General features: G+C 50.3%; 1 protein-coding gene across 1 annotated transcript; it reads left to right on the forward strand.

Annotated features, from left to right (window-relative positions):
- Window positions 1–4589: 4589 nt before the first annotated feature.
- On the forward strand, window positions 4590–21853 carry LOC102511539. The gene is given in 16 exon segments (XM_032461178.1): window positions 4590–4698; window positions 5682–5898; window positions 7837–7941; window positions 8982–9113; window positions 9945–10029; window positions 10136–10199; window positions 10554–10639; window positions 11428–11610; window positions 13913–13966; window positions 14944–15096; window positions 16153–16220; window positions 16463–16488; window positions 16491–16507; window positions 16896–16956; window positions 19612–19691; window positions 21821–21853. Coding segments are annotated over 16 exon segments (1473 nt in total).
- The last annotated feature ends 4460 nt before the right edge of the window (window positions 21854–26313 follow it).

Raw genomic sequence — 26313 nt, forward strand, 5'->3', positions numbered from 1 at the left:
GACTCCCAGCCACACTTTGTGGTCCACGCCCCACACACCACGTTCCACTGTTTTTCTAAATCATATGAAATCTGGGTCTGAACCCCACCCCCAAGGGAGATGACAAAGCCCATCCCCATCCTGTCTGGGGTAGGTCTCCTCCGGCCCCCTAGGGTCTTACAAGGTTCTGTTGTGAGGGCTTCCAGGGAGCCTGGAGGACGTGGCAGGGCCTCTGGTCTTCGGTCCTATCCAGTCCCGATGGAAGGGTCTCCATTCCAGCCCACAGGATCCTGTCAGAGGTGAGCAGCTTGGACACCACAGGGCTACTTCTCCAAAACAGGCATGGCCATGGCTCCCGGGTTCTGACCACCCCCAACCTCTTGGGCTTCCTGGAGGTTGGTGGATAAATAACCCGGCTTCCTCATCCCTTGGGAGCAGAGAACAACTCCACACTGGCTCCCGGCATCCCAGCGGAACTGAGCCCCAGGTGTCCACAGAGTCACTTGCTTGATAACACACCTTTATGAGCCGTCTCCCCCTCTCCTCACTTTCTCCCTCCTCTACCAGTGTCTCCTGGCATCACCTCCCAAATCAACTACCTGCCCTCAAATCCTGGTCTCAAGGTCTGCTTCTGGGGATCCCAAACCAAGACAAGCGTTTGCCCAGCAGATACAGGGGCTAAGGGTCTCATGGACCTTCACTCATACCACCCCCACCCCCCACAGCTTCTGGCTCTCCCACTCGATAAATGAGGAAGCTGAGGCTCTGACAGCTCAAAATGATGACCAAGCAGCTCCTAACCATTACCCCACACTGCTTGCCTCTGCCCTCTGCTCCCTCATCACATCACTCCCCCTCGGCTCTCCACCCCCATAAAGAAGAGGAGGGATTGTCTTCTGTGACAGCCTCCTTTCGATTTGCAGCCTGAAACACAAATACCCTCCATGCACCCCTGAGGCAGGAGCCCCAGGCCCAGAACTCCAAGATTCCAGCACCTTCCTGATCTGGGGAAGGGGAAAGACCTCCGCTTCTGAGTCTTAGCAGCAGCCGCAAATGAAAAAACACCAAGGGATATCTCAGTAACTCTTCCTGCCAATAACAAAGGAGTTATTATCTTTGTCTTACAGATGAGAACTCAAGTAACCACAGAACTGGTGAAATGGTGGGAACCCAAGCCTCACCCACTTGGCTCAGCCTCCCACCGGAAGCCACGGCTGAACAACAACCCCTATTAATTCGTCCTCAAAATAACAGAGACAACTCACAACCTCTAGTCCCAGAGGGCTACTCAGTTCCCAGCACAGTGCTAAACACTTCCTGTAGATCAATTTTCCCATTTTACAGATCAATAAACTGAGGGTCAGAGACAGTAATGATGTCTAGTACCTCTCTGTGTCCTTCCTATGGCTTCCCTTTCATTGAGGAGACCCCCAGGAAATCTCCCATCTCTCAGCAGAGATTAGTCAATGAGGTAAACAGAATGAATCCATGGCACTCCAGCCAAAAATCTTCCCTCCTATCCTGTTCAGAGAGGCCAGATCTTGGAAGGGAGAGGAGACCTCCATGCTTCCCTCAACACCCCACACCAGTCCCCAGTGGCTTAGAAAATAAACCTTAGAGCCTTTCTCTGCCCCAGGCAAGAAGACGACATTTGGCAGTAATGTTGAGAACCAATCAACAGAAATAAGGGAGACCTGCCAACTTTTAAAGCATCTTACAACCAAAAGTCCATGATTTTATGACTCTGAGATCATAGAATAAGTACATCTGAAATATGGTACCAAACCACAATAACATTAGCCATTGGCTTTTGATATCAGCCAAAGTCAGACGTTCAGAACTAGGTAACACTGACCTCGTATTTCCTGCACAGCTGCTGCCTTCCAGAACCAGCCCTTCTACCTCAGCCCCATGTTTCCAGCTGAAGAATGGAATTTAACACCTGCCCTGACCACGTCTCTGATTGTGAAAGGGAAAGGAATGAGCCACAAGGAGGACCCTGTGGAAAATCGAAAAGCTGCCTAGACATGAGTCATGCCCACCATTGGGATGACTGCACCGGACAGCGGTTAATGAAGGAGTCAATGCTGACACAGCCAGGTACGTGCACTCACAATGGTGGCGCAGGATTCCCCACGTAAGAGAACCTCTAAACATAGTATTTTGGTTGGGAGTGAGGACTCGAGGTCTTGGAGCTGCATTATGTAGTAATATTGAATTTCCCCTTCTTGGATAGCCAGTTTCCTCTCTGGACCCTGATGTCAAATCCCAGTTTTGCCACAGACATGCTGTGTGACCTTGAGCAAATCACTTAACCTCTCTGAGTCTCAATTTTCTCATCTATAAAATGGAAATTAAAAGAAGCAACATCTTTTGAACCCTTCTTATGTGCCAGGCCCTGTGCTGATACTTACATTAATGAACCTTCACAATATCCAAAAATCATAGATGGATTTATTTTTTGCAGACATGAAAAGTGAGGCTCGGGAGGGAAAGTAACTGGCCCACAGTTACACAACAACTGAGTGACGGTGGGGATTTGAACCCCAGCCCGTCTGGCTGGAGAGGCATGGCATGGATGACAAATCTGGAAAGGACATGGGGAGTGGCCACAAGGTGGTCCCTGGGCCCCTCCCAGTCCTACCTCTCCCTCTCGCCCACTCTCCTCCATACACCCCCCTCACACACCCTTACTCCCTTGGATTCTGTGACTGCTACATCCTGTAACAGGAGCCATCTTGGGTCCCTCCCGAGAGCTGGAGGCCCTGCCCAGGTTCCAGCGCTCTGATGTTGCTTCTAAGGAGAAAGGCCCATCCCCCAAACCACTGGGACCCCACCCACTTCCTCCCTGGGGTCTTTTGGTCAGGCCCAGAGCCTGTCCCTTTGGCCTCAGAGAGCAGTCAGAGTTTTGGCCAGAAGCCCCTAACCATGTGGTGCCAAGAGGACCTGTCCCTCCACTGAAGGGTCCCTCTGAGCACAAGTCTGGCCAGGAGGCTGGACTTCCTGCCATGTGCCCACCCACCCGAGCTTCAGAGCTCAGGTTATAAAAGTTGTATCTTTCTGAGAAGCTGGAGACAGAGGCCAGGGAGAGATTCAGCACAGCCCTATTCTTGGAGAGGTAAGGACAAGGAGGCTAACGTGGGCATTTCACAAATATTTCTAGAGCATCTACAGTAACATGGTGAAAGAGATTCTCAGCACCAGGACCACCTGGGTTCGAATTCAGGCTCTGCAACCACCACCTGTGTGACCTGGGGCAAGCCATTTCTCCTCTTTGTGCCTCAATTTTGTCATCTGTAAAATGGGCCTACTATCAGTGACCCCAGCCCATTCTGGTAAGGACTCAATAATGCAATGAAGCTGGTAAAGCTCTCAGCATGGGGCCTGCCACTTAGTAAAGACTCACATAGAAGTCGGGGCTGGTATGACTCAAGGGAAGAGATGGAGAGGCCTGGGAGACGGTGAGAAGTACTAAGAGCAGGAAGGGAGGAGAGACCTGACTTAGGTAGACTGATGAAGAAAAGTGCCTGACATAGGTACTGCCTACATACTGTCTGGATGGGTGGTGAATGAATTTAAGATCAGCCTGGAAGCAAAATATAAATAGCTAATGCTATGAGTACAAATCTCCGAGTCCAAACTTCACATCTGCAAACACATAAAACTTCCTTTCTGTAGTACCCAATTTTATCACTGTTTTGAGCTCCTGCCATCAGGCAACAAAAATACTGGTTGTTGCTGATTCGAGGCAATGCCAGGCTATTCTCAGGCACTCTAGAGTAAGCTCAGCACTTTGGGGTGTCCAGTCCTTCCTTGCTCGGGGGCAGCGTTTACCCTCCAAGTGGCTTCTTGATGGACATGGGGGTAGGGCTGTGGCGGCTCCTTAATGGGCCCTGCTGACAGTGGCATCTGCCCTGGAGATGTCTGCATCCCACGGGTCTCTGCCTTGTAATTCCAAAGACTGCATCTGGGATCCCAACTATGCCCTTCTGGCCACTGAGGCAGGGCTGTGGTTCAGCAGGAACCAGTAAAAACATACAGATTGAAATATTGAAATATTTCCCTACTAGATGGTAAAGAGCCATGGCTTCGAGCCCTGCAGGTGCCTACCCTGGCCACTATAGTGCCCCCCCCCAACCTCCCCAGGATCCAGACACCTCCACAGTTAAAAGGGAGCACTATAACTTTCAACATCTCACAAAGTCGCACAGCCACATTAACCACTGTTGGGCTCCCTGCTTGCTAAGTGCTTTGCACGTGTTATTGAATGCATCCCCCACAACAACCTACAATTGTCCTCATTTTACAGATGAGAAAACTGAGGCACAGAGAGGTCAGGTAACTTGCTCAGGAAGTGGCAAAGCCCAGATTTGAAGCCAGCACACCTGAGGGGGAAGGACATTTGAGCAGCAGGAACCGAAAACACTAATGTGAGGTGGTAGGAAGTACACTCGGTGCTCAAGGACGAGCGGATCTAGAGCTGAGGGGAGAAGGAAGTGTGGAGAGATGGTGCTAGTAGAGGCGAAGCTGGGAGAAGCTAGGCAGCGGTCCCGGGAGAGGACGTGGAGGTGGGGCTCTGAGCTCTGTGTCCACAGGTCCTGACCAAGAGGATGCTGCTATTCTGGGAGTCACTGCCCTGCTGGGGGCTGCTGCCCCTGGCCCAAGGTGGGGGCCAGCACATGGTCTTCTTGAGGGTCAGCAGGGATCAGCTGGAATCAGGTAAATTTTAAGGGGTGAGGGGCAGGAGACAGGAACTCAGGGAAGGGCGGGTAGAAGACGGCACCACCTTCCTGCCCAAGACTTTTCCTCTCCTGGCCTCTCCCTCACCTGCAGCAGAATTTGCCTTCCTTTGCCCAGAGCTGATCCCATCTCCAAGGCTCTGCATCTCCAGCCTTTTCCATCATCACCTGCCCTGACCACCTCGATAGGCTTCCCAGCCACCTTCCTTCGTTTGTGCTGTTCCTTCTGCCTGCTACAATCTGTCCCTTCTTCTCAACATGGTGAATTCTGACTCACCCTTTAAAGCAAAGCTCTAACAATCCCAATTTCCTCAGTAGAAGGAGTCTCCTTCCACTGGATTCTCACAGCCCTTTGGTGAAGCCTCATCTGTGGCTTTATCCAAGCATAATTGTACTTGTTGTCCTGTCTGTCCATCTGTCTCTTTCCCTAACTCTTGGCTGTGAGCTCCTTGTTGTCTATCCACTTCCTGTCTCATTCTCCACAGTCCTACTTCACTGATCTTTCTGTTTCATACACTCACCAGGCTCACTACCACCTCAGGGCCTTTGCATGTGCCATTCTCTCTGTCTACATTGCTCTCTCCCCAGATCTTGCAGTAGTGGATGTCTTCACTTCATTTGGGTCTCAGCTCAAATGCTTCCTCCTCAGAGGCTCTCCCTGACCACCCTATCTAAAGCAGACCTCCCTCCCAGTCACACCCCAACTCGACTCCATTTTATTTTTGAAAATTGCTTTGCTCGCTTATCTGAGTGCTCATTTGTTGTCCATTGCCCGCACTAGACTGTAACCTCCATGGGGGCAGGAGCCCCATTGCTTCTGGTCCCTGAGCCCAGAAGAGAGTAAGCTTAATAAGTGCTTGTTGCTAAATGACTAAATCGCTGACTCAGAGCAAATGCATGTGGGCATTTGTTGAATAACTGGATGAAGGGTGAGCCCCACGCTGAGAAAGGGCTGGTCCTCAGACATTTCAGACCTGTTGTTGAAATACCACGTCCTGGACCACGTGACCAGGATCCCTGTGACGGGGGCCACGAGTGAAGGTGTTGCCATCCTGGACCACCTTCCCTTCGTAAGAGAAGGCCTCTCCAAGAAGAGTAGTGGGCTAGACCTGTCGCTGGTCGGGGACCTGCTCTCGGGGCAGAACCTCCCACTGCTGGGGGACCTGCTCCAGGCGGGCGGGTGAGTAGCCTTCTGGCCTTTTCCCCAACAAGGCACAGTGTTCTCACCGGTCAAGTGGGACACGGGGAGGGGTGGGGCGGGGAGAGGCCCAGGTGTCTTTGGAGCTTTTCTACAGCCTGGAAAGCACACAGCAAGAGTGCTTTTATTGTCCCTAAACCTCTCTAAGCCACTTGAAATCTGCCAAGGGACAAAGCAGAGTCTCAATCAGGGATCTTAGCCTGGCAGCCCTCCAGCCCTCCGCATTCAGCTTACACCTGGGTATTGCAAACTTGCAGAGTGTCTTTAAAATATTTTAGTGAATTGCTAATATTTAAAAATCTGGAGAGTTTTAATAAAAATCTAGATTTTTGTATTAACTTGCTAGGACTGCAGGAACAAAGTACCACAAACTGAGTGGCTTAAACAAGAAAAATTCTGGAGACTAGAAATCCAAGATCAAGGCGTTTTCCATGTCTCTCCCCTAGCTTCTGGGGGTTTGCTGGTAATCTTTGGTTTTCCTTGGCTTGGAGAAGCATCACCCCATCTTTATCTTCACTTGGCATTCTCCCTGGGTGCGCGTCTGTGTCTGTGTCCAAATGTCCCTTTTCATAAGGACACTAGTCATATTAGATGAGGGGCCCCCCTTACTCCAGTATGACTGCATCTTAACTACACCTGCAACAACCCTATGTCCAAATAAATTCACATTATAAAGTACTGGGGGTTAGGAATTCAACATATGAATTTGTGTGGAGGGGGCAGGGGACAATTCAACCCAGAAGGACCATTCTCTCTGTAACAAGGATCTGGCCACACCTGGCCTGACTTCCCATGTGGCAATCATTGGTGTAGTGTCTGCAGTCCCTCAGTCAGTCCCCAGCCACCTCCTCCCCTCCCTTTCATATTACCTTCTTGGCCCTGAGGCAAATGATTTGGAGACTTCTGGTAAAATAAGTACCAATATAACTGAACGGTATTTATTTAGATTGGGGCAGAGGTTCCTGCAAGGTCAACCTATGTAGCCACTGTTGTGCCTCAAATCCATCTCCAAGCACAAGCAGGGAGAGCCAGACAGGACCTAGGTGACAGAGTCCAGAAGACGTTTTCTGATGGGGGTGAAATGAAATGAAAAGCAAGGTGCTGAAGAGTGGAGGCACGTCTCAGAGAGGCTGGGGAGGAAGGTGCTGGGTCCATGCCTGCCCCAGCACATCCTAAGGCCTAGGACTGGCCACCACTCACTCCCACCCGAGTATTTGCCCTGCCTCTGCTCACCCATGCCGGGAGGGCCATAGGAAAAACCCCACATGGCCCAGTCATTCTTAAAAACTCCTCTGGAAGGTTCTGTGCTGGAGCATGCAGCCTTTAGGGAGCCTGACCCAGCCAGGTCTTCCTCCAGCACTGGAACTTGTTGCTTCCCACACCAGTGGGCTCCAGATGAGTCACCAGCTTGCATCTAATGTTCAAAAAGTACGTAAAACTCTGGGCTCCTCTTAGCTCAGGGAGATGCTGGGACCTGAGGCCATGATGGGATCAGAGGGCTCATGTCCTTCCTCCCAGATGCTCAGCAGGGCAGGTGCCCCTGAGAGGAAGGCAGTGGGACCACCAGCATCATGCTTTCTCTGCCTCCCATCTGCTTGCGTGTCTTTTGCAGGACACTTATATTTGAATTCAGCCCAGTTATATGTGCACGGACAGCTCCTCCACTGCATTCTCCCCATTTTGTAGAGGGTGACACTGAGGCCCAGATAAGGAAAGGGACTTGCCCAGGTCTTCAAGGCTTTGAGGCTGGAACTAGAGCCCAGTGCTCTGCAGCTGGGCTGGGGGTGAGGAAAGGGGCTGTCCCAAAGCTGCCCACCCCTCCTGGGGCCTGCCCCTATCCCAGCCATACAGACACACACACTCCACAGACACAGGGGCCTTACTGGGCCACACCACCAACACCCTCCATGTTACTCACAGGTTGGTCATAGAAGAGGCCAAAGGACCTGAGGTCACCCTGCAAATCCTGAGTGACAGCCTGCTGCAGGTCACATTGCGATGCAAACTGTACCTCTCGTTCCAGAGGTGAGGATGTGCACTGGGGGCTTCCTCTCCGTCTCCCTCAGTTCCAGGCAGCCGTGCAAGGCTAGCAAAAGCCTGTGCCTATGTCACCAGAAGGATCACAATAATCCTTTCCACTTGAGCAAGTTTCAAAGTCATTTTCTCCGATGAGGAAATCGAGGCACCGATGGGAGAGGGACCTGACTGGGATCACACAGTAAATCTGCAGCAGAAGCTGAGATAAAACCCTCTGACTTCCATGACAGGGGACATGTGCCCCATCCGAGTAAAAGGTGGATGCTTTCACAGGATGATCCGAGGAGGGTCTGGTTCAAGCTCAGCTCGGAGTCCAGCACACCTGGACCCTAATCCCACTTACCATCTGGGCAACTTGAACAAAGACATCCGTCCTCTGGGCCTCACCCACAAAATGTTAATATCAAGTCCCCTACTGCCTTTGGCTGTTTTGAGAGTCCACTGCCCATCTCAGAGTTTAGATCGCTTGCTAAACCGTGGCTGATGCTGGCCTGGGGTTGTAAACAGAACAGCGACAGAGGGAGTGATAGTGGCACCATTTGCACATGAAACAGGAATATTCTTAAATGCCCCCGAGGAATATGTCCACTCCAGCTTTTCTTGTAAAATATGGCATTCTTTGCCTCACTTCCTTTTTTAATAGAAAAGTGAGAACAAAGAAATATATTTCTTTGATAGAGATGTGGGCACAGAGAAATATTTCTCTGCTATACGATAAATATATCATAGCCCCTATAATCATGTGCAGTAAAAATGCAACTTGACCCTTTGCCTGCTAGGTAGCAAACTGGAGAGCATGTGGTCCATCTCAAGGTCACATCAGCCCCAGGTGAGTGCCACCCGGTGAGGAGACGGGCCCAGAGTTGTCAGATCTTTTACAATTTCCACAGGTTGAACTCTACATTTTTAATGAACTCTCCTAGTTTTTCATTGGAGCCCTCCAGGCAACAATGGGCCACCAGCCTGTGACTTTTGGCCTCAGTCTTGGACTGTGGCTTGGAGCCTGCCCAGACACGCTGCCCCTACAGGATCCTGGAGCTCAAAGTCATCAAGAATATCCACATTGGGGTATGGCTAGAGCAGACGGGGAACAAGACCAGCGTGGCCTTCGAGGAGTGCCACACCCCACCAGGATACCTGAGCATCGAGGTGCTGGAGCAGTGAGTACCCACCTCTACTCCTGCGCTTCCACTGCAGGTGCAGGCCTTCCTGTGCCGCTCCTGCTGCTCAGCCCTTCACTGAGACTCCAGGTTGGGGCTGCCTCTCCCCAGCCTAAGTTGTCTAGAGTGACCAAGGGTGTCAGTGACAGGGTCATCTCCAAGGCCACCAGCTGTACACACCACCCATCAGCATCTCCTGCCTCCATGTTGAATGCCATGGTTGTAGTGTACATCCACCCAGGTCAAATCTTGGCTTGTCTGCTTCCTAACACTGGGACCCCTGGCCAAACTATTTGACTTCTAGGAGCCTCAGTTTCCTCACGAATAAACGGGATCACTCACAGAGCCCAGCCAGCTTGGGGTGGTTGCGGGGAACAGATGAGCTAACCCATGGGAGCCACTTAGCACAGAACCTGCAGCATAAAGTGGCCATTACCTATGAAATATACCCAACACAAAAGCCACCTCCTCCAGGAAGCCTTCCATTGACTTCCACTGCCAGGTGTGATCACTCCCTCCTTAAAAATCCCAGAGAACTTTATCAGACAGGCAGAGAGGGAGAATCAAGAAGAAATAAAGAGAAGGAAGACAGGCAGGAAGAAAGAAAGCAAGAAGGAAAGAAGGGGGGGAAAAAATAAGCAGAAAAGGAAAGTAGGGAAGAGGAGAGAGGAGAGGAGAGGAGAGGGATACCAGGCGAGGAAGGAAGCAGTCACCCTGAGCTTCCATGTTACACAGGCCCACTGGGGCTCTCCTCAGCCCTGCCCTGGACTCCCAGCTCTGGCCTGTCTCTCTATGGTGTCTCAGGCCCCACCTGCTTTCCCGTGTCCCTAGGATAGACCCCCTCCTGGTGAACAAAGCTCTGGCGATGGTGACAGATGTCCTGGATGAGGCATTGCCCTTCCTCCTGCAGAAGACAGTAAGTTGCTCACCCCCACACACCCTCCTGAGAGATGTGACCCCAAGGGACAGCCCCTTGACCTCACCTCGGCCTCAGTAACAACCCCCTTGTGCCTCCCTTCCAGGTGTGCCCCCTGGCCACAACCCTGCTCAACTTGCTGCTGAAAGACCTGTTACACAGCACTCTGTGTACATAGCTCCTGGTCAGGGAAGACGCTTATCTGCTGTCTCCCACACTGTGTGCCAGGCACTACTTCCTAGTGGAGGGAAAAGAGAGCACTATGACCTCGGTTCTCCCCACAAACCTGTTTCACAGTCTGTAAAATGGGATTAATCATAGGCCCACAGAGAACCATTGCAATGCATATAACCTGGCACAGAGTTATGGCCATAATGTTGTTACAAGAAGCACAGGCCCAGCCCACAAGGAACTTAAAGATAAGCAGAGAGGGAGAACGAATTTCTCCCTGCTTCGCAACCTCCCCATTCCCTTCCATCCATCCCCCAGGGAGGCTGAGCCCCAGTTTCATTTCTTTGTTGTAGCCCCAGCCAGCTCGGGCCTGGAAGACTTCCAGTACTATGTCATTACCACGGAGTTCACAGAGGAGGCCATCCTGATGAAAGTCAGGGTGAGCCAGCCCCCTGGCCAGGCAGAGCCTTGGGGGACATCCACTGGTCTGTGGGAGGCTGGGCAAAGAGGAACATGAGGTGGGGCTTCTGTGGAAAGGAGGCACAAAGAGGAGGAGGAGCAAGCAAAAGAATTGGGAGGCGAAAGAGGAGAGAGCAGGGAACGGAGAAGAAAGGAAAGACCCAGCAGGCCCTGCCCTCTGGAGCTCGTGCTGAGCCCAGGGAATCCCGCTCAACCCTGGAGAGCAGGAGGCCAAGGGGCTGCGTGTCCCATGAGTGAGAATTAGGCTCCAACAGAGGGTGAGGGAGTGGCTCAGAAGCAGCAGGACCATGTGTAACGCCCAGCTGGAAGGGACCTCTCAGATGTGGAAACTGAGGCCCAGAGAAGGGACAAGGCTGGCTGCCCCTGCTCCTCCATGGAATGGTGGGAGGTGGGTCAGGAGGATGGGGGATTTGAGTGGATAGGAAAGAGAGGTGTTAACAAAGGCACAGAGAAAGGAATGAGGTTACATGGGGGCAAAGCAAGGAAGCATAGTTCATAGGTTCTCAGCATGTGTAGGATCTTGAGAAAGTCACCTCCCTTCTCTGGGCCTCAGTTTCCTCATCTATCAAATGGTGACAATAATAGTTTCCATGCCATGGCACTGTTGTCAGGTTGAAATGAGATTGCACACATAAATGTTCAGCACTGTGCTTAGCACACAGTGAGCCCTCCATATATTAACTGCAACCAGTTTTTGGTTGGGGAGGATATTCCCACTAAATTTCTCCTTCTTCCATTTTTCTGAAGCTTGTGACCGGCTGCGGCCCAGCCCAGAGAGCCCCAAGGCCTGACCACCTGCCCCCATGGCCCCTCCCAAAATTAACCCAGGGCAGCATGGCAGACCTGGCCTTTCCACTGGGAACCTACAATGACATCCTGTCCTGCCTCTACACCAGCAAGGAAATCCATGTGAACTCCCAGGATCCCGTGGTGAGTGCTTGAGGAAGGGGAGTACATAACTTTATTGCTCTATTTTTCACATGAAGAAACCAAGGCCCAGCTGGCAGAAGTGCCTTTCTGGGTGGGTTCTAGGTAAGTCACTTGCCCGATCTCAACTTCACCTGGAAAACTCCTATTCAGCCTTCAGAACCCAGTTTAGAAGTTCCCTCCTCTGGGAAGACTTCCTTGAACACCTAGGCCCCTTTGCTGTAACATTTATGCTGCAAATATGTACCGAAGACCTACAGTGTGCCATGCCCTGTGCAGACAGGGTCCCTGCCCTTGCAGAGATCAAAGTTTCCTGCAGGAATAGAAACTGAAGAGGAAAATGGTCAGATAAATAAAATAATTTATCTTATTTATAATAAGCAGAGCAATAGATCAGCAAGTGACTGGTGGAGGTGAGAGGGCTACCCTGGACACAGTAGTGGGTGAAGACATCTCTGAGGAGGTGGCCTCATTGGTGACAAGGAGGTGCACACACAGAAGTCTCCAAGGAGAACAAGTTCCCAGGGTTGGTGAGGGGATCAAATGAGGGGAAATCCAGATAGATCACTGCTCAGAAGCCCCAAGCAGCTCCTCACCACATTCTGAATAAAATCCAGTCTCTTCTCTGCAGCTCCCAGGGCCTTGTATGATCTGGCCCCTGCCCACCTCTCTAGCTCTGTGACCTCACCCACTACACGCCAGCCACTCAGGCTGAGCTGGTGCTCACCTCAGGGCCTTGGCATATGCTGGTCTCCCTGCCTGGAACACCCCTCTCCACTGTTGGTCTCAGTGTAAATGTCATCACCTCAGAGAGCCCCCCCTTGACCACATCTAAATATCTGAAGTAAGCCTTCTCTCTCTCTCTCTCTCCACCCTCTCTCTTTCTGTTTTTTTCCCTTCAAAACACTGATTACACTGTGTATGCATGCATGAGTAAAGTTTATGTATATATATGTATACACACACACACATACACACAGATGTGTATTCTGTGTGTGCTCATTTATTTAACTTTGTGTGTTCATGTCTCCCCTATTTTGAGGACAGGGACTATGAGCCATATACTCTATGAAGGGCACACAGTGGGTGCTCAGTAAACACTGAAATATGAAATCCCAAGATCCATATCTGGAAGAGAGCCAATGTGACTGCTCCATTTTTCACATGAGGAAACCAAGGCCCAGACAGGAATAGTGACTCTCAAGTCACCCAGCAAGTGAGATCAGGACTGGAGCCAGGTCTCCTGCCTCACCACACTGTTCCCGCCCCTCCACACAGGTGTAGCAGCTCTGAGACAATTAGAAATAAACCCTGTGATTCCATGTCTACAAAAATTCTTACACCAGTGGGTGAGGGCATATGTGCAAGGGTGTTCTTTGCAGCTTCACTTGTTACAGGGTGAAAAATACAGTTAACCTAGGTGTCTATCGATAAGGAATTGGTAAAATAAGTCATGTTATGGTCATATAAGGCAGAATACATGCAGCTGTTTAAAAGAATGGGGCTGTTTTATATGTACTGATGTTGAAAGGAACAAACAAGGTGTAGGACCTTGTGGTTAGTGTCCCCATCTATTCATGCTTATATGTGTGTAGAAAATAGTCTGTCAGGATATACTCCCAAATGTCAACAATGGTTAGCCCTGAGAATACGATTTAGGGAAAAAGGGAAAGAATTATTGGGATGGACTTTTAATTTTTACTGTATACATTTGTGTAGTGTTTTCTATAATGATTTATGATTTTCAAAAATCAATGGAAGTGGGTAGGGTATATAGCTCAGTGGTAGAGCATGTGCTTAGCACGGACAAAGTCCTGGGTTTAACCCCCAGTACCTCCACTAAAAATAATAATAATAAATGAATAAATAAGTGAGCCTAATTACCTCTTCCCCCCAAAACAAAAAATCAAAAACAAACAAACAAATAAAAATCAATGGCGCATTTATAGATGAATACAAATATGATAAAGCAAGTAAAGGAAAATGCTAATAGAAGAATCTAGGTGATGAGGTTATAAATGTTTTCTATAAAATTCTTTCAACTTTACTGCATGTGTGGAAATTTTCACAGTAAAATGCTGAGGGGGGGAAATCATTGAAACCATAAAAAGTCAATCTTTCCAGATAAATCATGATGAAAAGCCAAGTGAATGGTTCCTCCCATGCTGGGACTGAGTGGTGTGCCGGTGGTACATTCAGTTGGGGACAATTACATGTCATTGAACACCAATGACACCCCCACGAGCCTGCTCAGAACCGACCTGCAGGATTCTCAAGGCCAACACCCACCTTGCCCTTCTTCCAGGCTGCCGACCTCATTCAGCTGTTGTCACTGAGAGAGCTGGAGCCTGGGCCCAAGGTGGGTGTGTTGTCAGCTTCTCCCCAGGCACCTCAGCCAGGATCTCAGGATAGATTCTGGAATGGGGGACAGGACTGGGCCACAGAGGCGTGTTCCATTTGGCTGGACTTTCCTACTGTGGACCCTGGAAATTACCACCCGTTCTTCACAGGTGTTGTGAGGATTAAGGAGATGATTCCCGTAGCTCACTGCCCTATCTGGGTGACAGGCCCTGTGGCTGCCACTATCACTCACTATGGGACAAAACCCCAACCCTGCTGAGCCACACCTCCTGAGGCAGATGGAGGGGCATGCGGTAGATGTAGTGAGCAGCTGGGTACCAGGCCCGTACCCCTGTGTTGACAAAATCCTTGCAAAGCCTGTCCTCTCACCCTCCTTTTATAAGGGTGCAAACTGAGGCTCAGCAAGGTGAATTCACTTGCCCGAGCTCACATTGCTCAGTCAGTGGTGGATCCAGGATTTGAAGTCAGTCCCAGACTCCAAAATCCGTGCTCAATGTTCTGTCTCCAAAGGCTCTGAGAATAGGGCACCAGATGAACAAACAATAGTAACAGTAACCACAATAGGTAACAACAGCATGACTGGATGCCAGGTTCCATTCTAAGCACTTTACATAAATTAACTCATTTATGCAATTAGTATCCCCATTTTATAAGCATGAAGATTGAGGCACAGAGAAATGAAGAAACTTGTCTCAGGCCACACAGTGTGTAAGAGTAGAGCTAGATTCTGGCTCCAAAATCTATGCTCTTACCTGCTATGCGTGCCCAGAGAAGAAGGATGTAATCTTAACTCAAAGGAGCTCAGGGAGGGTAAGTGACCTTCCCAAGGTCACACAGCAAGTTGCTGCAAAGCTAGAATGAAAACTCAGACACCCTGACTCCTAAGACAGTCTTGTTCCCATTCCTCCAAGCTGGGGGCTGAGGAACTCCATCTTCTGTCCTGGCATGTACCTATTCTGCTTTAACCTCATTTAGACTCCTAATCAGTCCAGAGGGAGTGTGGGACTGACTGTCAGCACCCCTGATGCTCCGACTGTCCACCTTGATGGCCACACAGCTGCAGTCGTCCAGCCGGGCTCCTTGGTGCTGCTGGGCCCCGGCAACACCGCCTCCATCTCAGTTTCCTGGGTGAGTAAGCCTCAAAGTTCTTTATTCCCCAGGGGGCCTGGGTCCACTTGAGGGCCCCTCCAGGGCCAGGTGACTGAGACAGGGTAACAAGAGGGCAGTGGCAAACCTCACTGCCAAGTCATCTGCTAATATTCCATCAGTTCACACCCAAACAGCTGCGCCTGCTGTGAGAATATTAAAATACTTTAACACCAGCTCCCCTCAGTTCGGCCCCCGGTGCTCCCCCAAGGACCTCTTTAGCAACTATAGGGTTTTGCCTCCAGCATCCTCTGTTCAGTGCCCTTGACTGTCTCCCCTGGAGATGGCTGTGTTGAAAGCCCTTGCCCACAAAACCAGGGGAAAGATTAAAGAAACAGAGTTCACAGAGGGCTAAATGTGTCTGTGTTCTCTGCTCCCTGAGAGAGGTGACCCAAGCTAGAGAGGGAGGAATTCTGGGGAAATACAGCTCCCTCAAAATCTTGACCTCTCTATTCTGAGCTCTCTTGGAATTCCTATTTCCCACTCTACGGACCTTGAAATTGGGACAGGGCCTCAGATAAGGAGATGGGGGGGGGGGGTCACCCCACCACAAGTGAGCCTAGGAGCACGTGGTATTACAACAGGACCCTGGGATCTTAGTTGGCACGATTCTGTGGCCTAGAGATCAGTCATCTCTGGCTGGTGGTAAAAAGACTAGTTTCTGGTTTATAAGGTGACTTACGAATTATAGAGGCTCAGAAACAACCCCCCGGAAACCAAGGGGTCCTCTGGCTTCCAGCAGGTGATTCTACAGCCAAAAGACTCACTGTAAAAGGCTTTCCCTCCTGCCGCCTTGTACCCAGCCCGGCCCCCCCTTGCCCTCCAGGAGCACCCAGCACCCACCAGGGCCCTCTCCCATGGCAACACCCACACATTCACTGTCTGAACACCCGTGAACCAGCATCTGGGGCCAGGGGAGTGGACCAGGTGAGAGGGGCAAGGCCTGGAAAAGTATTCACAGAGGGTAGGGGGAAGGAAATCCCTCCGGATGGAACATAAATTCCTCTCCTGTTCTGACTTCATTTCAACTCCTCATAGAAACTCCTTTCAAGGGTTGTGTTTTTCTCAAAAAATCAGGAATTAAAACTCCAGTTCTCTCCAAACAGGTAATGTGGTTTTTTTAGGTTTGGGATTTTCAGAAAAAATAAGATGGCTGACGGGGGAGGCAAGGGTGGTGGGGCGAGTGTGGTTACGGGGTGCAAGTTTCCAAGCTTGCTGCAAGTTGAATGGAGTAGTTTATAGGAGGGAAGGAAAGACGGGGAAGGTGTATTGTGACTTGAAGCTCACCGACAGTTGTAACCCCCAAGCAGCTGCCATGACCTAAAGGGTGATCTCTTTTCTCTAGTAGCATCACAGTCACCCTGGGACTTTACCCCCCGGCCTTGCAAAGCAGGTGAATCTCTTTCCTTACCCTCGGACTCCCCGTGGTCCTGAAGGCCCCACCAGCAGGCCTGAAAAAAGGCCCTGAGTCATTGGTGTAGGCGGTTGAAAGCCTCCGTCGCTTTCCATGGGTGATAGCTTGCCCTAGAGCCCCCATGCCCCTGGGGTGGAGGAAAACCCCAGAACTTAAACGTGTCTGCTTCATTCTTCTGTACACTTAAATATTTACTGCATTTGCTACTACTATGTGTCTACGATATGCCAGTCTTGTCTTAAGTACTTAGGATATGAGTGAACAAAATAAATGCGGGCACCTGTGTACTGGAGCCCTCCCACTCCCGTGACCAGAATTTGCCAACCCAGCTGAAGCGACCTTCCTGTTCCCCTTTCATCTCTTGTAGGAGGAACGTCTGGAGGCCCTTCTCTTAGAGCTTCTGAAGAGGTTTTTGCCCCATCATAACAGTGAGCCCCACTGTTTCTCCTCATGCCCACATACCGTGTGCATCAACCATGCCCGAGGCTCTGTGCAGAGGTGGCTTGTCTTGTCCCCTGGGACTGGTTAAGAATTGCCCATGTGCCAGGCAGGAGGAGGGTGAAATCTGAAATCTGGGGTACAGCCAGTGAGGAGGGTGGGGAGGGGCTGGGTGTGCCCTCCTGTTCTTCACCCAGGCCACGAGTGGCAACAAGAGCTCAGAAGTGGAGTGAGGAAGGGCTTCTTGGGGGAGGTGGGGGATTAGTGTTATGGGAAGTGAGACAAGGAAGGGCGCTCAGAGCGGTGGAGCCCACATCCCCCAACTCCAGGGCCTGCGGGGGCCAGGAAGGTAGCACACCTGAAGGAAGCAGCCCAGGTAGGGCCTATGGCAGACATGTCCCGCTTTACATGGGCAGCCAGCCCTCAGCTCAGTCAAATGCCAGCAGGGCAAGATATTTTTTATCTTTGCCAGAAAGCTGAACTTTTTGCGACGTCACCCCCAACTTTAGGTATCAGTGACAAAATCAAACTTTCCCCAGACACCCTTGTCTTAGTTTGGGCTTCCGCGGAAGAAGACGGGAGGTAACAGAGGTCCGGCAGGACGTTGGGAAGTGGTCCCAGGAAGTTGGAAGGGTGTGGAAAGTGAGTCCTTTGGGAATGTAGAGCCTGGTCAGGCCCCTCTGCTCCGTAGAACTCACCACTCTCCTCTCCTTACCCTCCCTGACGCAGTCTGTGTAACAATTGCCCATCTACCCAGATGATTATTTGGTCTTTGTTCTTGTCCCCAACAAGATGGTGAGCTGCTGGAGGGCAGGGACCCCATCTTTGTTTCATTGTGTCCCCCACACCATGTCCAGTGCCTCCCATCCAGAAGATACTCAGGAAGTACATGTAAGATAAACAGCTCAGACCTTACTTGCCTCTGAGAAATCACCTGGCTCAGCCTCCTCATCTTTCAGATGGGCCCAGAGAAGTTAAGTGACTTACCCAAGGTCACATTGCAAGTCTCTGGCTGAGCTGAGTCCAGAACCCTGGCTTCCTGTTTCCCCAACATGGGCTTTTCCCTGCTCCAACTCGAGGACTCATGTCTGCAGAGTGAGGCCAGAGGAACAGGCAGGGGCTCAAATGCTGACCAGGTTGAAGGGCTTGCCATCTGTTCTGTGGCCCATGGTAGCCAGGGACGGTTCAGGGCATGAAGCGAGCAAATCTGTGTTCAGGATGGGGAATCACCTGGAGGCGGGGAATGCTAGTAATAGCAGCCAGAGTCCAGGTGGACAAGGATGCACCCTGACTTGGGATGGGGAGAAAGGAATGAAGACAAAGGGTCCCACCTTCACCAATGCCTACCATGGGTGGCTCACTCAATAAGTGTATCTTGGATCCTAGACTATAGATATCCATGGCGAGGGTCAAGAGATGAGCTAGGGGCTAGGCCTGACCCAGGAAGCCTATATAGTCCTGCAGGGTCTGAACACCCAGGCCAGTGGACTGCACAATGCCAGTGTGTGCTGTTTACACTGGAGTCCTGTCCAAAGCTCCCCTACAAGATGGAAAAGAGTAAGGCCAAAGCCACTGAGAAAACACAGGAGGGCTGCCTGTAAGAGGTGGCCTAAGGGTAAAAGAATTGGCAGGGGAGAGACTCATGAAGGCCTGTGCTGCAGGCAGGGTCATCTGGTTCCAACACAGAGAGGACTGAAATGAGGTGGGTCCAGAGGCTGGAGCAGGAAGGCTAGTAAGGAGGCCTCTGCATGATCTGAGGACAGATGGGAGACCAGAGGCACCATCCTACCCGCTGCAGTGGGATCAGAACAACACATTAGACCATCAAGGGTGAATCAGATCTTCCCCCGATCCCAGAGCGATGACAAGGGAATGGCATGGGGTAAGGGCTGGTCAGAGCAGAGGAGGAGCAGGGGTAGCCCATGCTAGACCCTCAAGATCAAATCTCAGAAACTCAGTTTGCCAAAAATCAACTGGCCAAGTGGATAATTCTTTGAAATTCAATTTGCAAAATGACCAATTCTCCAAGTTTACTCCACTTAAAATTTACCAAAACCTTACTCTAAGGATTATTTTTCATTTATTTGATAAATGAGTATATTTGTGAATGTTATTTCTTTAATATAATTAAGGGATATTTTCTTTTTAGTATAACCAGACTTCTAGTGTTTTAAGGTTAATTCTTCAGTTTATAATGACTTTTTCCTAATCCTTTTCTGAGACATTTTCTGTTTCTGCCAACATTTTAGCATTCGGGGGAGCGCACAGCATTTTCAGCCATTTCCCTCAGTTAAACAAGAAGAATAAAATTCATTAATAGATTCCGAAGAAGCCTTCAACAAATTGAACATTCCTTAAAATGCTGCTAAGAGGAGTATCTGCATAAGAATGTGTTCATAGTTACTGAATATATTCAAGAAAAATTCCCTTAAGATAGATTTTTAATAAATGGGTAGGGTAGCTGTTTAGAGCCCTGGCTTTTTGGAGTGGATGGCCGATGGGGGACCGAGCAGGGAGGAAGACGAACCAAGTCCTTTGACTGTTCTGGGCAGTGGAGCAGCCAGGGGTCAGCTGGCCTGGCCCCACGCTGCACCCACAGACACCTGCCCACAGGGCACTGAGCAGCCGCGCCCTCCCCTCTCCAGACCTTCTCAGAGAACAAGGCCTCTTGCTGCCCAACATCGAGGGCATCTCCTTCGACCAGGCACGAATGGAGCCCTCCGAGGTAAGTCCTCGTAGAAGGAGCCTCCTGAGGCACACGGGGAGGTCAGAACCAGAAGGCTGTGGGGTCCTACAGGCGACTGAGCCACTCCATGTGGCAAGCCCTTTACCTCCTTACGTCACCATCTCCTCACAGCCATCCAGGGTGGGATGCCCCCTTTACAGATGAGCACATTGAGGCTGCAGGGGCTCCAAGAATCCCTCAGGGAGCCAGAGCCTGGGCTCACCGAGAGCGTCAGCGCCTTCCACAGGGCACCTTCACAATTAGCTCCTTGAAGTTGATGCTGTTACTTTTCCCATTTTACAGAGGAGGGAATGAAGGCTCAGGGAGGCAGAGAAACTCGCCCAGGGCAGCAGAGCCAGGATTCCAACTGGGGTTCATCTGACTTCAAAGCCTGTACCCGTCAGCCCTGACTACCCACCACCCTAGAACTCAGGTGATCCGACTGCCAGAACAGGGCTGGTGCCTCTGGAGCCTGCTGTCTGTGAACCACCAGAGGATGGGAACCAGGGCTAAATGACAGGGAGGTAAAAGGTAGCAGAGATCAGAGAGCAGAGAAAACCAGCAGAGGAACCATGAAGGTGCTTCTAGAGGAGTTTGCCAGCTCTGAATCTGCCCCCGGAGTCACCCCACCTCCTTGGCCCTCTTCCCTTCCTCTGTGGGTGAACCTGAGAAGGGGCTGATGGGGAAAGGCAGAGCTTAGAGATGCCCTTCATTTCTTTGTTTCCCACCTTAAAAAGATACCCATCTTAAACAGCAGCACAGAAAGGGACAATAGGGGCGAGGCAGAGAGAGTCAGACAGAATCTCCAGGTTGTGTGACCTCAGGCAAGCCACTGGCCCTCTCTCAGCCTGTCATCTCTGTCTATAGAATAGAGATAAAGATAGTTCTCCCCACAAGCTGGAAGTGAGGGCTTCCCTCACAAACACAAGAAACTGATTCTGACATTTTTCAGGATGTGACCCACCATCCCAGACACAAAGACTGAGATTCGGGACCCCCAGCTTACGTCCAATCCTGGACCGAATCCTCCCAGTTCTCAGTCCTGACAGTCAGGAAACACTAGAAATCTGCTTTCGAGAACCAGCAGTTACTGTGCAGAAGGAGACAGGAGGGGACAGCAGCAGTTTCTCTCATAAAACCCCAGCTCCAGGCCTGTGCTACTCCCCTACCCCCACCCTCAGACCCTCCCCTAGATTCAGCCCAGGGTGGCCCTACTAGGGAGAGGTCGGCTCAGGGTGACCCTAGCAGGCCGGGGCTGGCAGGTAATACAGGGGCTGGGGCTGCTCCAGACATGATGCCACAAATCCTGGCAAGGTGGGCCAGGAGGGCAGGGCCCCCTCTATAGCTCTGAATGCCCCAAACAACAAAGTCAGGGCATAGTCCCAGCAGCAGTCTCATAACCAGACCTATGTAGGCCAGGGGAGAGAGGGTGGGTAGGCTCACTGTCTCACTCACTGACTCACTGATTCATTTCTAGGCTGCCTCGCACTGTCGTGCTGGTTACATATCATACAACTCTAGAATGCACAACTCATACTATAGTTTACATGAACGACACCACCCAGGGTTGGGCAGTGCACAATCTGCACATTCTGCCATGGCTGCCCTCATCATTCACTCATTCATTTAGTCAATATAGGTCACTGGCTGCTCTGTGCCTAGCCCTGTGCTGGGTGACAGAAATAAGTTAGATCTAGGCCCTGAACCGTCTAAAAGCTCTCATTCTTGTAGGGAAAACAGATGGATTCCAGCAACACAGTCAGGTTTGGGCATTGTGGGTGGGAGCATGTGGAAGGCTCCAGCTGGGTGAGAGGCCCACCTCAGGGTGACTCAAGCAGGACAAACTCTAAGGCTACAGAAACACGAGAGGCCCCATGGTACACAGGCTTTCAGGAAGAGCCCCAAAGACTGGTCTTTTCCTTCCCTCACAAACATTCCCAAGACCCTCTTTTCCCTCCAGTCTATCCCCTTGTCCAGTTGGTCCCTGACTCTGCCCTCTTGTCACCAGGGTACGGTGCATCCTTAGGACACACAGCCCCTCTCGGGGATGGCAGGAGCAGCCTCAGGGAGAGGCTGTTTTGTGTGTGGTGAGGACAGATGGGGCACATCTCCCTGCTTCTATCCAACAGAATTATTTGTTGCTGACCATTCCAGAGGAATAGTCCATTCTTACTGGGCCAGTCCCTCCCCTCAGCCACAAGTGCTCCAGACCCTTGAGAATCGAAGAACAGCTATAGTCACAGTGGAAAATCCTAGTTGCAATAAAGATGATTCTTGCTTGAGAAGGAGTCTGGTTTGCAGAGTTTGCTCAGGGGTTCTGGGAGGGGGCATGGCCGTTTTGGAATGTTTAAATGAAGGGTTTTTCTCCCTGATAGTTCCAGTTTCCCCTTGGCCCCTCAGAGGGGTATTCCGAGTTCTGTGTTCAGTGTCTCAGGGAAGGGAGGTTCCTCAGAAATGGAGAAAGGGCTTGAGCTTCAAAAGCCCAGGCCCTGAGAGGGGAGTAGAAAGGACGTGAGGAATCTGCACCCACCAGAAAGGTTCCCTGCTCAAGAGGGAGGAAGAGGACATGCAATATAATGTATATGTGCACTCGAACTGTAATAATTCTACCTAATAAAACTGAAAAAGAAGAAAAAAATGAATAAATAACAGGCACACATCACAAAAAAAAAGGGAGAAAGAGGAAGGAAGCAGGGAAGAGAAGTAGTGGGGTCCCTGAGAAATGGGGGACCACAGGAGCCAGAGATATTTGGGAGGCCCCGAGTACAGGGGGAAGCAGCCAGACCCCCAAGCAGGGAGCTGGGAGCCGGTGAGTGATTGTGAGACAGGTGCCCCTCAGAGCTCCCCTGACCCCAAAAGGCCTGGCAGGCAGCAGAATTGATTTTCATCTGCCCCAAGAGCAGTGTCATGAGGGAGAGAACAAGGAGCCCCCCTCCCCACCACGATCCCAGTCTCATGTGGCCCAGGCAGAGCAGGCCAGTGAACAGACCAAGCACCAGAGGGAGGGCTTTGCAGTCCAAACTGTAAACAGCTCCATGGCTGCCAAGGGTAGAGAGATGGCAAAGCTGACAGATGTCCCCTCCCACACCTGGCACCTGCCAAAGCCCACAGCAGGTTAGGCCTAGCCCCAGAAAAAGGCAAACAAGGAGAAACTTTGGATTGTGATAAAATCCCCACCACAGGCAGGATGGAGGTGATAAAGGTCTGTGTCTTGGGAGTGCACAAGTGGTCAGCAGCCCAGTAACCCCAGCTGGCCTCTGAAACCAGAGAAGTTGTTGGGGAGGCCTCCTGGAGGCCAGTTCTCTACTGTGCAGCCCTAACCATGGAGGGGCCCTCCTGGTCTGGTGCAGGGTCCCCATCCTGTAGGAGGATGGAGCCTAGAGCAAACCATGCTGTGAGTTCTCTACATGACTTCCCATCTGCCTTATAAATATGAACAACAAGTCTCACCTTGAAGGAAAAGTCCCCAACAGGACCCCCAGTGCATGAGCTGTCAAGAGGTCTTGTGGCAAGAGGGCAGGACTGCCCTGCACTTTGGCCTTGTAAAGTCCCCTAGCCCTTGATGTGTCTGACACCCCTAAGATGAGGTGGAGGCTGGGAGACACTTTCCCAGAGGAAATGTGACTCCTTACCCCAAGTCCAGAATTTTCCCACGTTGCTTGGCACCCGATTGATACTGATAACAAAATAATTGAATAGAGGCTTCCTCAGGACCTTGGAGAAAGCTGGGCAGGCCTTGGCTTGCTTCTCAGCAGAAATGACCTGTCCAAGCATGAGAGAGCTTCTCCCACCACAGCAGCCCCCCATTCCCCTCCCATGACTTTATCAGATGCAACCTACTTTACAGTCTGCAGATACTCTCCTCTGTTATCCCATTAGACCCTTACAATAACACTGAATGCTGCCTGATAGGGTGTGTGTACCCCCATTTGCCAGGGTAGCACCACTTCTGATGCTGGAAGTCAAGACACTGGCTCCAAAGACCATCCTCCTACTCCCTCCACCCCATATGGCCTCCCCCTTCCCCAACTGAGCTTCTAAGCTCAGCTGGGGATCAAACAGCCCAAAACATCTCTTCTACTCACCTGCTCTGGTGGCCTAAGGTCTTCCCCAGTGGCATCACTCCTGAAGATTTTCTTAAAGAAATACACCTTTTTAAGAAGTGATCTTTAAATTTTTCAAGCTAATGATCCATTTCTTCAAATAAAAGCTTACGAAGAAACCTGATACATCAAACAGATGACAAGGGAGCTCCTCTGATTACAATGGATCTCTGCTCCACTTAGTTCCACCTTCTAATCCCTGAAGTGGGGCTTCTGAGGAAACTCTGTGCTCCAAGGCGTCAAGGCATTGAGTTACCCAGGAGGGAGGCTATCAATAACCAAGAATGCTGAGGGAAATGAACACAGGATGGATATGTTTTGATAACTGGGATGATAACCTGAAGAATGGGGGGAAATTCATTGGAAGAAAGAAAGGGGCCCAAAAGGAAGAACACGGAAGACTCTCACGCTTCCCCACTGACAACAAATACCACCATTGCCTGGCTAAAGTCTCTGATTCCTCCACTCCTAGTCCAACGCTTGGTCCTACTTTCTAACTCGCTCTCACCTGGATTAGTCCAACTGCCTTCTCCCTAGTCTCTCTGCTTCTACTCTACCCCTCCCGTCTAGAATCCACATAGCAGCCAGAATAACCTTTTCAAAACATAAACCAGATCATGTCACTTCCTGGTTAAAACCCTTCAGTGGAGGGGAGTGTATAGCTCAGTGGTAGAGCACGTGCTTAGCATGCACAAGGTCCTGGGTTCAATCCCCCGTACCTCCATTTAATTAATAAATAAATACACAAACCTAATTACCTATCCCCTGCCCCCTAAAAGAATTTTTTTAAAAACCAGAAAGAAAGGGAAAAAGAAACCTCCAACGGCTTCCCATCCAACTCAGAAGAAAATCCACAGTCTTCGCCACAGCCCACAAGGCTCTCCCTGAGTTGGCCCAGGCCAGCCCTCCACCCTCCTCAGCTGCACTGGTCTGCAAGTCGCTCAGACACACCAGATCTTCCCTACCGCAGGCTTGTCCAAGCCGTTCCCTCTCCATCTTCCTCTCACACTGCCTGGGGTGGTTTTTTTTTTTTAATCCTTTAAAGTCAACTTAGAAATCACCTCATCGGTGAGGCCCTCCACTACTTCCATCTCAACCATTACCTGCACAAGGTGGCTACGAGGATGTACAAGATGAGGAAGACAGGCCAGCCCTCCAGAATCTCAGAGACCAGCGGCACAAGAAGACAAATAACATATCCCACATCAAGGCTTTGCTTTCAGGCACACCTGCGCTTGAATCCCAGCCCTGCCAGTTTTGTAGAGGAGTAAGAAGTTCTCTGGGCCACAGTTTCTTCATCTCTAAATTGGGACGTGGGTGATGGTAATGTGACTACCGATGAGAACGATGACAGGTGGTTGTAAGAGTGGAAAGCTTTTTCTGAGTGCTCATTAACAGGAGTTTGGTGGTTGTGGCCCCAGATTCGTGACTCAAGTTTCAGAGTGATTTCCACGACATGACCCTCTCTCAGAAAGCTAGTTCTTCCCCATGTAAAACCCAAGCTGGCTGAATCCACGTGCAAGGGACACCTGCAGCTAAATACGGGGCCAACTTGTTGCACTTTCAGAAGAGGGTGCCCACTAGCATCAATGTGTAGCCGGTGGATGGTAAATCAGCAGATGGAAAAACAACAGAAACAAGGGGTAGCCCCTCTGGGTATGAATGAAAAGCCCCTCTTTGACTTACAAAGCAGAGACCACAGGCCTAACACTGGACATTGACGTCTGTGGGGCAAATGGGTGGAAAAGGAACAGCGCCAAAACTGAGATACCTGGTAACGTGGCTTAAAGTAAATACTTAGCCTTTGGAAACCTCTTCAGCATTTGTGACAAGGTTTATTCACATGTATAGTTGTAGTAAAATGTGTCAAGAAAACTCTATCCTCCCATTGAAAATAAAAACTTCAGTGACAATAAAATGTATTTATACCTGCCTTCATTCTGGTAAAAGCATTATAAAGAATCCATTTTTTTTTGGTAAAGAAACATAACCCCCAAATCCATATTTTCTTGTAGCAAACAAGATGTAAATCAGTCGTCAAAGTCTAGGAAAATGGTATAAAATTTGAAAGGTGGGCAACAAAAAAATCTGAAAATAACTGCTGTAATAATAAATGATGATAATAGTAAATTATGGAATACTCACATATGCCAAGCCTGGTGCGAACTGCTTGACATATTTCACCTCATTTAAACCCCATGGCAACCCTATGATAGGTACAATACTATCCCTACTTTATGGATGAGGAAACTAAAGCACAAAAAGGTTGGCTAACATCCCCAGGGCACACAACAGTATAGCTGAGCCAGGACCACATCCAGGTCTGTCTAGCCCCAAAGCCTGTGCACAGAAACTTTGCCTCCTCCTAGAACACTGATTGTTCACCTCTGATAAATCACACAGCCCACTGAAAATCTCATGAAAGAGATGTATTCTAAGAAATGAAAATTAACCCACATTTCAGAAGCAACTTAAGAGTGTTCAGGGATACAAATTCCCCACAAGAGGCCCCTGTGAAT

Source organism: Camelus ferus, chromosome 19 (genome assembly GCF_009834535.1).
Source record: "Camelus ferus isolate YT-003-E chromosome 19, BCGSAC_Cfer_1.0, whole genome shotgun sequence".
In the NCBI taxonomy this organism is placed as follows: Eukaryota; Metazoa; Chordata; class Mammalia; order Artiodactyla; family Camelidae; genus Camelus; species Camelus ferus.